The sequence below is a fragment of the Sinocyclocheilus grahami genome, unplaced genomic scaffold (genome assembly GCF_001515645.1).
Source record: "Sinocyclocheilus grahami isolate Dianchi unplaced genomic scaffold, SAMN03320097.WGS_v1.1 scaffold960.1, whole genome shotgun sequence".
NCBI classification, from domain to species: Eukaryota; Metazoa; Chordata; class Actinopteri; order Cypriniformes; family Cyprinidae; genus Sinocyclocheilus; species Sinocyclocheilus grahami.
Window position 1 is genome coordinate 112,384 of NW_015506139.1, and position 13,142 is coordinate 125,525.

Below are 13,142 nucleotides of genomic sequence, written 5' to 3' on the forward strand. Positions count from 1 at the left end.
AAATTTTGTTTTTCTACTACATTTCGGCCACAATTATCAGCACACCTAGAAATTATTATGAGTGAAATATCTCTGTAGTATATTCCCATTCATATTTACAATGTTTAGCATACCAGAGTGACTACGAACATGAAATTGACCAGGCGTGACTTACTGTTTCACAGGACTATAAATATGAGGCAACACAAAGGCTAAATTCCCTTAAAGTGGTCATATGATGCGATTTAAATTTTTCCTTTCTCTTTGGAGTGTCACAAGCTCTTGGTGCATAAAGAAGATCTGTAAAGTTGCAAAGACTAAAGTCTAAAATCCAAAGAGATATTCTCTTATAAAAGTTAAAATTCAACCACGCCTACCTAAAACGGCTCGTTCTAACATGCCCCCACATGTCTACGTCACTATGTGAGAAGATTTGCATAACACCGCCCAAATGTTCACGCAAAGAAGGTGTAACTTTTTTTCTCGCTTCGTCATGCCTAGAGTTTATCCGTGCTGGTCGCTGAGGAAATACATCAACTTTGCGCTGTGGATCGCCGGATCGGCTTTCACCGTGAACGAAGCCCGGGGTCGTGACGTGGTTGCCGCAAGCCAGCCGGACGCTCCTTCGTAAAATCCGCCGGCTGCGCCGTTCTCAAGTCCGCCGGACGTTCCTCACTCTAGCCCGCAGTATCTGACACTGTGTGACGCATTTTATGGAGGACTGTTTCCTGAACCTGGTAACTAGCCTACAATGGGTCTGTGCTCAAATTTGCCACTGATGATTCAAACGTGAGTTTTAAGCAGTGTAGAGTAGTGCTTGTTGTTTGTAATTTCTCCGATCACAAATGCAGACAGGGTTTTATGTTTACGCGGCGCGATACGCAACGCAATGCGTAAAAACACAGTATAAGTCATTATAATTAGTGATTATGTCCCCACTGGATGCAACAAATGCCTCGTTTGTAATGGGTTTTATTGGTTTTGTCTCGTCTTGCCGGGAGATGGCATCACAGTATGTTAAGGGGCGTAACATTTCCGTCACACGCTTGAGGTATTCAGCCAATCACAATGCACTGGACAGCCGGCCAATCAGTGTACACCTCGCTTTTGAACGGTGAGCTTTGTAAAAATTGACGCGTTTCAGAAATGCGGGGCATAGAGGAGCAACAATAATGTACATTATGTGGAAAATATTTTTTTTCCCCCCTTAAACCGCATAAACACATTGCATTACAGCAAATACACAACATGATGTTCTTTTTAGCAAAGTCATATATCCCCTTTAATTTTCCATCACAATAAGAATATAGTTAGTTATTAACCAAAGAATATAGTTCTGATGTGCAGCGAAAGATTAAGCTTAACAAAATAGAAAATGGCCTGACTGCTTCTGCTGTAAATCTTACAATAGACAGTGGTTGGATCTTCCATCAGGGCATTGATTCCCTGGAAAAAAATACAAAAAACAAACAAACACAAAAATGGGTCATTGAACACAAAATTAAGGTTCTGCCATGGCCATTCCAGTCCTCTGACCTAAAGCCTATATAAAATTTGTTGGGTGAACTGAAGAGGAGGGTGCACCAATATGGACCTCAGAATTTGAAGGATCTTTGAAGGAATTTTAATGTTTTATGCATTCATTTGATCACCACCATTTTTGATAATAAATTTGTATTCATAAATTCAGAATAATTCAAACAGATAACACAGAATTACTTAAAAAAATTAAAACATTTCATATGGCTATAGTATTGCACAAAAATTAAGAAAATATACATTTTGTAAATGCAATTGATTAGAATGATTTTTAGATTTTTAAATATTTAAAATATTTAATTGAACCATTAAAACAGAGTCCAGAACATTGAAACAAACAAAAACAAGAAAAGTAATCCAGACTGTAGATGATGTATGAGCCATATTTACATAAACCATTCAACACATCTTTCTGAGTTTTACCGTACTGCAATTTTTATCTAGAAAGTTTGTGCTGGCGAACTGATTCATTTTTCCTCACAAGCATTAATCAACCTTTTAAATACAATTTTGTTTCCTGGAAGACATATTAAAACCTATTCCTGATTCACAGAAATTTTATTGTTTTTTTGTGCAATATGCATCCTGCGATCAGTGAAGTTTGTCACTCAATCCAATTGGCTATGCAAGAATATTTCCCATTGAACACCTTTGGATAAAGATACATAGTTTTCTGATTTGTGATATATAAATGTACATAACAGCATGTTAGATAAACATTGAAACAGCCAGGATAAATTGATGTTTTAAATATGACCTGTGTGTGTTTGTGTGCAGGGCTGAAGCAGTGACTCTTAATGATTGTCTCCAGCTGTCATATCTACCATCTAAGAGGAATCACATGTTACTGTTGTACCCCAGAGAAATCCTCATCCTAGACTTGGAGCTCAGTCAGACCGTTGGAGTGGTTGCCATCGAGCGCTCTGGCGTACCCTTTATACAGGTGTGTTATTTATACTGGGGAAAAAAATGGCATATTTTTGCTTATTTAACTGCCTTGTGCCATCTGAACAATTGTTAGAAGATGCGATCCGTACTGAACCGAACACATACAGGGCTCTTGGTACAGAACAAACAATGACACAAATACTGTCAATGCATGTCTTGTCCTATGCAGAACCAAAGTTCAGAACCGCAGTCATTTTTAGAAGAATGTATTGTAGTATATTGTTTTTTTTTTCATGCACCATAAGCACTGTTGTCTTCTTTAACAAATAATCATGCCCCACAAATAGCGTTCCTCAATTCAAGAACATGGAAGATGTGACTAATTTCTCTTCCTGCTGAAAATGAGCAGAAATGCGTAAAAGGCACACAGAGACTGCTTGCTTCTGACACCTCATTCCCAGCATTTCTTCAAACAGACAGAAATACTTTCCAGAGATAATGACAAACAGACAGAATAATAACATCACCATGAGTAAGGATGAAACCTATATGGTTGATATTGTCAACAGACTGTGTGTGGTCACAATTATTAATATGGGACTACTGATATAAACAACTCACATTTTATATGTACAATAAACAGAATAATTGCAACAACAACAACAAAAAACTGGAGATTAGGTTAGCAAGCACAAAGCTTAAATCAGTCAGTCAAATAGGAAGCAATATGTAACCCATGACAAAAACGTCACAAATAGTCAGATAAAAATAAACGATAAATAAAGTACTTTCAAGTGATTCGTTATAAAAGTGTGCATCAAATTTGCTAAACACGGAAGCTTGAACGTGTGTGATCCATTAGAACTGACCTAATTTGTTCTCACGCCTTCACGGCACATTTGAGCATCTTTTTTTTCCTTTTAATGGCATTTGGCAAACACACTTGCAGGTACATACCGCCACCTACTGCATGACCCCTGTGTGACAGCTGACATAAAATAAAGGTACCGATACCATTCAGTTAAAAAAAATCCTTAATCGGCCCTGATAATGATTCTTGAGATAGGCTCGGGACATCCCTACACACATACAAGGGTAACACTTTATTTTGATAGTCCGCTTTAGACATTCTACTAACAGTAAGTAACTTTGCAACTACATGTCAACTAGCAGTCATTAGATTATTAGCAGACTGTCTGCTTAATATCTTCTAACACTTTATTTTGATGGGTCCACAACATACTGACTGTCAACTTATTCTACAAACCCTAAACCTAACCTAACAGTCTACTCTGAGAGTTAGTAGACATGTAGTTGCAAATTAATGAAAATGAGTTGACATGTAGTTGCAAAGTGTGTGAGTCTCTATGTGGTCAATGTACTGTATGTCTGTGTATGTTTGTTATGAGCATGCACATGCACACACACATCTGACACAGTGCTCATATGTGATGCTCTTGTTTTATCTTTATCATTTTACCATTTCATATTTCCACAGTAAAAGTTGGCATCATTTGTTTACTGGTGTTCAAAATCATTTACACATGTGTATGGTACATGTGGGATACAAATGGCACTTGTTTTTAAGATTGACCTATTTACATGTGATTTCTCAAGCACGTTTGTGTATTAGATAAATTGTATTAGATATTAGCCAGTGCATCTTCTGATCTGTATTTTTTTTTTTGTGCATTAAAATGCATGCATGCACACACACACATTAAGTGTTATAAAGCACTTGTCAGGAGGGCAATTTGCATGACTGATGGTACAGCTGCAAGCAAACACACTCTGTCTAGGCTGACTGTGAGAGCCTGGCATAAGCCAGTAACGCGCGCACACAGTAAAAGCTTACAAATTTGCTCTAGTTTCTAATTTTTTCACATCAGTCCACACTCCATACACCATAATGGCAAAGCAAAAAACAGATTTGTAACAACTTAGCAAATTTATTAAAGGAAACCTGAAATACGAACATTCTTAGTTGAAGCACTTTTACAGCCTCAAATCTTTTTGTGTATGATGCGACAAGCTTTGCACATCAACATTTGGCAATGTATCTGCCATTCTTCTCCTTACTACTTCAACTCTCAAGCTCTGACAGGTTGGATGCGGGCTGACAGACATTTTCAGGTTTCTCCAGAAATGTTCAGTTGGGTTCAAGCTAGGGATGTCAATTTTCGATCATTTCCATGATCGATCGTCGTTTGAATTAACGATCAATTAATCGATTAATCGTTAACTTTAATGCAGCAAAATGCATCTATTGCAGCAGCACGCAGTCACCGGCATGACAGGATGTGCAAAAGCCACTCAAAAAAAACCTGCTTTCCCGCTTTCTTACCCGAATTAAAGGGGTTTTAGTCTGAATAAAATGCTAGTAGCAGGATCGTAAAATGAATAGATGTGATTATGATCATTTGAGCTCGGGTTTGGCTAGATGTATTTGGAGGTTATTACTCACGTCTCATTCGGCACAAATCCAAATGTTTCCATATTCGCAATGTATTTGAATGTTAAATTCGCATATTGATGGAAAAGATCATCCTCTTCACATGAGCAAAAAAATCCTTGGCATAACAGCAGAGTAGACCGGTATACTACGGTCTATTTAAACTGACCAGTGTAACCTTTTATATGTTTGGTTGACTATTTTATTTTTATAATGAACAGACTGCGATGTAAGTTTGAATTGCTAGAATATGTGGGGTGTGTGCGTGCGCGAGGCGCCGGTGTGATCGAACAGCTGAAACATAAAAAACTCAATTTTTGGAGTAGGCCTAAGATATAATCCGCAAAAGTGTTTACTTTAATTTTTGCACACTCACAATAAAAATAAGATTTGTGCTTTTGTTAAATAAAGCAAACAAACAGAATGCGCGTTGTCATCCTTTCCTTTCCGTGAACTTGTTTATGGAGCACCATGCCACACTTCTGTTTTAAATCTGTTAGCTTAATTAAGTCAGATATATTTCGCTTTTTTTTTTATGAAAACAAATTGTTATTTTTATTTTAGGCCTATTACTTACATAGGCTATACATTTTCCTTAAAGCATCCCATTTTGTCCTAGGGCTTGAAAACCTGTGCCTAGGCTAGTTAGGTCCATGCAGAAACTTGTGAACGATGCTCTTATTGTGGCATCACCAGTGTTCGAACTATACCGTGGACTTTGGGGGAGCCCACTTTTTGTTGTTTTTTGGGGGGGGTTCGTGCGCTTGCATTGACTTACAAAGATACATAACAGCTACAAGTGTATGCACTACTTGCTTTATGCAAGCACTACATAGGATAAATCACTATACAGGATTTACCCTATTATACTTTATCGACACGAATTGATAGGTGAAACAACAAACAGCCACCCGCAAATAGTCTATAAACAAAGCATCAGGCTGTCTTTGAGTTCACATGAACAATGGTTAAAGTTACTCGTCGTCAAGCTACAGAAGAATACCATAATTCCTCTGTTCAGTTAGACTTAAGACATCGAGAGTCACACAGACCTATAACAATACAGCCACAACACATAATTTTGAATAACATGCCTTACCTTAACACAGAATCGACCACAGAGTCCAGCGTTTATATTCTTTCTACGAATCTTTGAGTTAACATGTACTAAACATGAGTGGAATTTGCACCGCAGCTCCCCCACACCTTGATGCTCATGACAAGAATAGCATGTATAGTTATCTTTATTGAAGTGAATTAGGTTTAAATCGCTGTCATGCATGAATGAATGATATTTTTGAAATTTTACACATAATAATCCACGATGATCACATTACACAAAACTGAAATTGCCCGTCAAAATAACACAGTCAATATTTTTTGAGACCCCCCAAAATTTCACAAAAGTTTTCAGGGGAGCCCAGGTCTTATTAAGGGGAGCCGAGCTCCCCCTAGCTCCCCTGTAGTTCGCACCCTGGGCATCACCGTTTAGTGACATCATTGAATGCTCCGGGAAAACGTGTTGTCAAGTGTCACAGCGCCTTTTAATTGCTGTTTTGAATCCAGTAATTATTCATTTACAAATTATAAGCTCTGATTATGACAAGTGTGGTATAAAAGCTTTGTTTATTAGAGGAATAATTGGTTAGCTGGAAAATGTTACATCGCGACCATGCTTTTGGATGCCGTTCGAGCCCATATAGCCTACATTCACGCGGCTTTGTTCTGGTTTGCCGGTTGGTTACGAATTTCCACAAATTCAGTCATATTTAGGCATTGTTTCTTTTCCTAAATCCTCACCATCTAACCCTCTAATTTCGCAGGTTAATTTTATTGTCATTCACTTTTTATCACCGTTTTCGCATCTAAGGGAAATTAAAGATTTTATGGCCATGAATTAAGAATTTGTTAGATTTATTAATTTGTTCCCTCATTTTACTTAAATCATGGGTTATTTAAGGAACAAAATGAATGAAACATGGACAGTGGCCACAAATTAATAAGTCGTAGGAACGAATTAACAAGTTGTAGGAATGAATAGCCTATCCTTCCCCCGCAGTGTCCCGCAGCCCTGCAACCTTCACCTAATTGTTTAAAATATGAAACAATTATCTGGGGAAATGACTGTTTCTATTGCTTTCCATGTTGAAGAACTTTGTGTTGTTTCTATTTTAATGTACTTTTAAAGTTTAAATCACATTAAAAGCTTAATTTGTAATTATGAGTGAATGATGATGCATTTATATACCGTCACCATCACTCACCGCTCGCGTTTTGCGCATGAGCCACACGCAGCCCAAAATTAACCGACTTAATCGACCATGATAGCTTTAATCGATTGCATCTCTTATCGACGATTAATCGATCATCAATTAATCGTTGACATCCCTAGTTGTAATGATCTCCTGGTTTGAAAGAGTTTTAAATGTCTGATGGATCTGCTGTATTTTATCATAAAACACTGTCCGTATATCTGTCTCTCTCTCTCGCTCTCTCGCTCTATCTCTTGCTCGCTCGCGCACACACACGATGTGCAAAACTCCGCATTTGAACAGTCAATAGCAAATACTTAAACTAATAACAAAACAGTAGCTGATTCAGAAGTGCCAGATTGTCATAGCAAAGTCAGAATTACCTCCTCTCCTAGGTTCACGAAACGGTCATCCATAAAATGCATTGCTGTTCTGTTGTAAGTAATCTTAAAGATTCCTAAATGCATCTACTTTCGGAAGGCCAAATAAAGTGCTTTTGCTTTCGCCTAGAAACACACAGCGTCTCCCTGACATGCTGCTTCAACACTAACCGCGGTTACTGAAACCACGCCTTCTTTCTTTGCGTGAACATTTGGGCCGCATTATGCTAATATTTCCACATAGTGAGGTAGATATGCGGGGGTGTTTTAGAACGAGCCGTTTTAGGGGGGCGTGGCAGAGTCTTAACTTTGATAAAGAATATCTCTTTGATTTTGAGACTTTAGTCTTTGCAGCTTTAGGGGTCTTATCTATGCACAATCAGCTTGTAACACTCCAAAGAGAAAGGAAAACTTGAAATCGCATCATATGACCCCTTTAATCGACCATGATAGCTTTAATCGATTGCATCTCTTATCGACAATTAATCGATCATCAATTAATCGTTGACATCCCTAGTTTAAGCCCAAGTCTGGCTGGGCCACTCAAGGAAATTCACAGAGTTGTCCCTAAGCCACACTTGCATTGTCTTAGTGTGTGCTTGGAGTCATTGTCCTGTTGGAAGGAGAACTTTCTGCCCAGTCTGAGGTTCTAAATGTTTGGGACTAGGTTTACATTAAGGCTATCTCTATATTTTGCTGTGTTGAGGTTTCCTTCTTCTCTCACGAGTCCCCCAGTCTCTGCCGCTGAAAAATACCCCCACAGCATGAGACTGCTACCACCTCACTTTACTGATGGGATGGTACTGTACAAGTGATGAGCAGTGCCTAGTTTTCTCCATCAGTGTTGGGCAGTAACACATTACTTAGTAACGCGTTACTGTAATTTGATTACTTTTTTAGTAATGGAGTAATTTAATGCATTATAATTTTCAAAATAGTAATTAGAGTATAGTTACAAGTAGGGCTGTGCGATTAATCGAAATCGAATCGAAATCACGATTTGAGACGTTGCGATTTCCGCGGGACGGGAGAGAGACATAGTGGGATTATGGCGTCTACTGGGTCAGATCGATAGTTGGGCAAATTAAAACTAAAGAAAACTGTATGCAACTTAAGCTTCGAAATGACAGACAACGAACAAAAAAATTTATTTGCAAGAGCTGCGTCACAGCACATATCAAAAGCTTTCTTATCGGTTCTGTTTTCAGTACTGGAGAATAAAAGATAAATTCTTAGATGTTTTTGTTAGTACATGAACGTTATCTTACACATTTTATCTCCCCAACAGATTAATTTGAAATAAGTTTATAATGCGTGTTGGCTATTCCCAATTCAGAAGAGCGCACACACAGCCTGTGTCTGTGAATGCTTCTCATACTCGCTCCTCTCTGACGAGCCATTCATGCTTGCCGCACTCACGCAGCCTGTCTCGTAATGCTCGTTTATACTCGCACCCAGCTCCGCACTGCAAGTCTCCACGAGCGCATCTGGCAGTATGGACGAGACTTGACGCACGCCTGTGCCGACTCGCGCCTGGCTCCGCATTTGAAACGAATGTAAATTCAGTCTAACTGCTTGCTAATTTCACTGGGATGAAATGAAACATTCAGTTTGCCAGCTGAAAAAACAAACAATAGAACCCCTCCCAGAACACAATAACAAATTTAATGGATTTCAGGGTTTTAATGGTTTTAATGTAAACTATAATGGTGTCTATTTGATGGATTCTATTGGTGGGATGTAATCTGGCAGATGGCAACCAATAGAACAACAGTAATTCCTATTGGAATAATGCCCAAAACAAAAATGAATTTTGTAATGGTTTAATGGAAACTATAAGAATTTCTGTGATGGTTTCTATTGTTTTTTTCAGCAGGGTAATGATACCCATACTGTGCTGCACATTATTGACAATATTGAGCTGAAGCTTGACTTTGCAAATTTAAAATCGCAAATCAAATCGCAATCGCAAAATCAATAAAAAAAAATCGCAATTTGATATTTTCCACCAAATCGCACAGCCCTAGTTACAAGCCGAAGTCTCTATACGTTACTGCCACGTTACATTGCTGACAGGATGCAGTGATTTATAATCTAGAGATTGTAAAAAGGATGTAGCACACACACTGTCGAGTCAAGTGCCAGTGGATTAGAGACCTGCGCCCGCGAGACCCGACGCAACAGAGTGCGGCACGGGACAAGATGGGCGAGTAGACACTCGTGTGTGTGTGCGGGATGTGGGAGAATAAAATTATTCACGGGACTCCCGCAAAATAGAAATATCTAAGCATAAAATATCTAAAACAAATAAATTTTTATTCATCTATTGCACAAAATTAACATAATTAATATAAATATAAACGATTAACAGGTGCAAGCGTATGCAGAGTTTCTATTTAGGCTATAACACGTGTTTGCAGCGTTGAGCAATGCAGTGCTGAAATTTGCATGCTCACGAATCCTCTCATTATAACACACGAATTGTAGACATTATGAAAGATTCATAATGCATATATTTATTGTGTTATAACAGAGATTTGTGAGATTGCGATGAACTGAGATGTCTTTTAGAGATTATAAATGCAGCACTCTTTGCTGGCATTCTGCCAAACCATGCACGCAGCAGCCGCTTGCTTTAGTTAAAAATAACAGTGTTCTGTGAATGTTGATGCTTGAATAACAAATATTTATCGGGAGCATGTATGCTGGGATCTCATAAATTTCATGGAGAAAAAAGTAACGTAACTAGTAATGTAACTAATTACTAATTACTTTTGAAATAAAGTAATCAGAACAGTAACGTGATTACTTTTAAAAGGAGTAATCAGTAATCAGTAATTTGATTAAATTTTCAGAGAAACTTGCCCAACACTGTTCTCCATACATGCCAATATATGATGCTTAGAATTGAAGGTTCACCAGACTAGAGAATCTTGTTTCTCGCTGTCTGGGACTCCTTTAGTTGTTGTTTTTTTTCTTTTCTTTTGCAAATTCCAAGTGGGTTTTCATGTTTTCACTGAGGAGAGGATTGCGTTTGGCTGCAATGCTTTTAAGCCATGATCGGTGGAGTGCTGCAGTGATGTTTCTCCTTCTGTAAGTTTCTCCAATCTCCATATTGGTCATGGAGCTCAACTAGTGTGAGCATCAGGTGCTTTGTCACCACGCAAACCTTATCTTATTGATAGATATTTGCCTTTCCAAATCATACTCATTCAGTTGAATTTGCTGCAGGTTAACTCCACTCAGAGTGTAGAAACGTCTATAAGTAATATTGGAATTGTCTTGTTAAATTTCTTATGCAATGTAATTATTTCAGTGAACTAAAATCTGTTTTTTTCTTTGTCAATATGGTGTGTGGACTGTGGACTGATGATATATATCAGGGCTCGCAAAATCGCTAGCCCGACGTCCCGGGGCTATTGTGTTTTCCAGTCGGGCTACCAAAATGTATCACTGCCCTGCCCGATGGGCTATCTTGAATAGTTATATAAAAATCCATTCCTTGATTCGTGTTGTTCACTCGCTTGTGGGTCAAACGGATCATAGTTGATCATTTACACGTGTTTCTAAGTCTTACCAATTTAAACATTCAAGCATTTTAAACCAATTCATGCGCATGAAGAATTCAGTTCGGTGCTCGCGCACACATACAGAGCGGCGTTTCAGGCAGAGCACGAACACAGAATTGATTCCTCTTTCGCTTGAACGGACACATACACGCAAAATCATCTCAAAATAACTATCTCGGCAAGTATTTTCATGTCTTAAATGAATGTAAACAGTGGAGAAAGAAATCGCATGTGCATCATTATATTGGATCCATGCATTCGGTCTTAAAGGGGCAGCAGCAGATAAATACCTGCTGTTTAAGCGCCACCTGCGGTCAGAGAGTGACATTTGCGTCTCATTCAGCCCGTCTGCTGTTTTTGTTTCGTTCAGGTTTTTTATGTAGTATCACATAGCTAAAGTCAGACAATTTGGTTTTTGTTTCAAATTTAAAAATTTTACAATCTAAATAACGTGTATGCAGCGTCTTTGTTTGGATCGTGTTTAAAATACACAGGCAAAACCTTAGTTTACTTTCATGGAGAAATTATATTTTATTTGTATTTATTTATTTATTTCATTTGGGAATTTCAAGTTAGTATATTATTTGACATTTTCAATTTCACAAAGTAATGTGCAGCCTTTTGGTCTGAGAAATAACAAAAGGACACCTTTTTAAATTCGGTCTTAAATCTAATTTTGTTAAAGAAATTGTGAGAAATTTGTATTGTGAAATCAGTATCGTGAATTATATCACATCGTGAGTTAAGTGAATCGTTACATCCCTATATGCTACTGGTTTTTGCTGTGGTATCGTAGTAAATTGTTATTTAAATAATAAAGAACCATATTTTTTTTGCTCATCTGAAAAATGATCCGATCTGTGACTCAAAATGTGATATGATAATGTAATATAATCCGAACCGTGAGATTTGTGATCCGTTGAACCCCTACTCTCTTGACTTGTTATTTGAAGAAAAAATACAATATCTTTTATTCGGGCTAGTTAAATTCATTAGAAGAATGCCTGCCCGATCTTCCCTCTGCCCTGTATCTTAGTCTCTCATTGGCTGTAGGTCATCGGCGATGTAGTTTTCAGTCAGAAATCATTGCACACAGCGTGATTGTGAATCGCCGACAGCTCCAGATATTTAGCATGCCAAATATTTTGCGGGCGTCGGCGACACGTCGGCGATTCCCTCATCGCATCTTTGATAATTCACACTGCGTGATTGTCACTCACGTGAACGAGCACCGATATGCCTCCGATTTCGGGCATTTGTTGGTGATTTCGCAAAACCTGTCGGCGAGTGAAAAATCGGGCTGAAATCGTGCAGTGTGAATTCGGCATTAGGTGCCACTGAGACGTTTTTGGAAGACTGTACATTTTAGGAATTTATATGATTTATATGAAACATTGAAGACTAATGCTTTTTTGTCTTGTTTGCAGGTGATTCCTTGTGCCCAGAGAGATGCTCTTTACTGCCTCCACGAGAACGGTTGCATCACACTGCGTGTGTGCCGTTCCACAACACCTTCTCCTAATGAAACAGGCAAGACAGGTTTTGTTCCTTTACATCTATCCTTCCATCTGGGGGTAGGGCATGTAAGTAATTTTTTTCACCACAATAAAGTGTACATTGTAGCGTCTGGACCAATCAGACACACCATTTTTCATTTGATTTAACAAATCAATTATTCATTAGATTAGCAAACGTTCACAGACCCTTCACCCAATAAACATACTGGGTGCCAAGTTGTCTGTGAACAGGGCCCAAGACCCTGGTTACCATGGCAACCCTGACACCAGATACATTTACGACCTAATGGAATGCGAAGCAGGGAAAATCACTGCATGTTCCATCGCAAGAGGCACAAGGCACAGTAGAAATGGACTTTTCTACTAATTAATTCATAGGAAAACCTTTCTTTGAATGAACAGTGTATCCTTCAGGTCATGGTGTATGTTGTCTTTGATATTTTTAGACTATTTTATGCATGCTTATGATGGAACTCATTCCTGTCATCCTACCTATATGTAATTCTACCATGTTTAGTATCTATGAATTCACCTTCTGATGATCGAAACAAATGTGTATATTATAT

General features: G+C 38.3%; 1 protein-coding gene across 1 annotated transcript in view; it reads left to right on the forward strand.

The window, feature by feature from the left end:
- Window positions 1-13,142, forward strand: part of LOC107564771 (WD repeat-containing protein 11) — a 161,614-nt gene that overhangs the window by 28,249 nt on the left and 120,223 nt on the right. Inside the window, exons 6-7 of the mRNA XM_016249924.1 lie at window positions 2,296-2,461; window positions 12,487-12,589. Coding sequence (XP_016105410.1) covers window positions 2,296-2,461; window positions 12,487-12,589 — 269 coding nt within the window. The remainder of the gene's footprint in view (window positions 1-2,295; window positions 2,462-12,486; window positions 12,590-13,142) is intronic.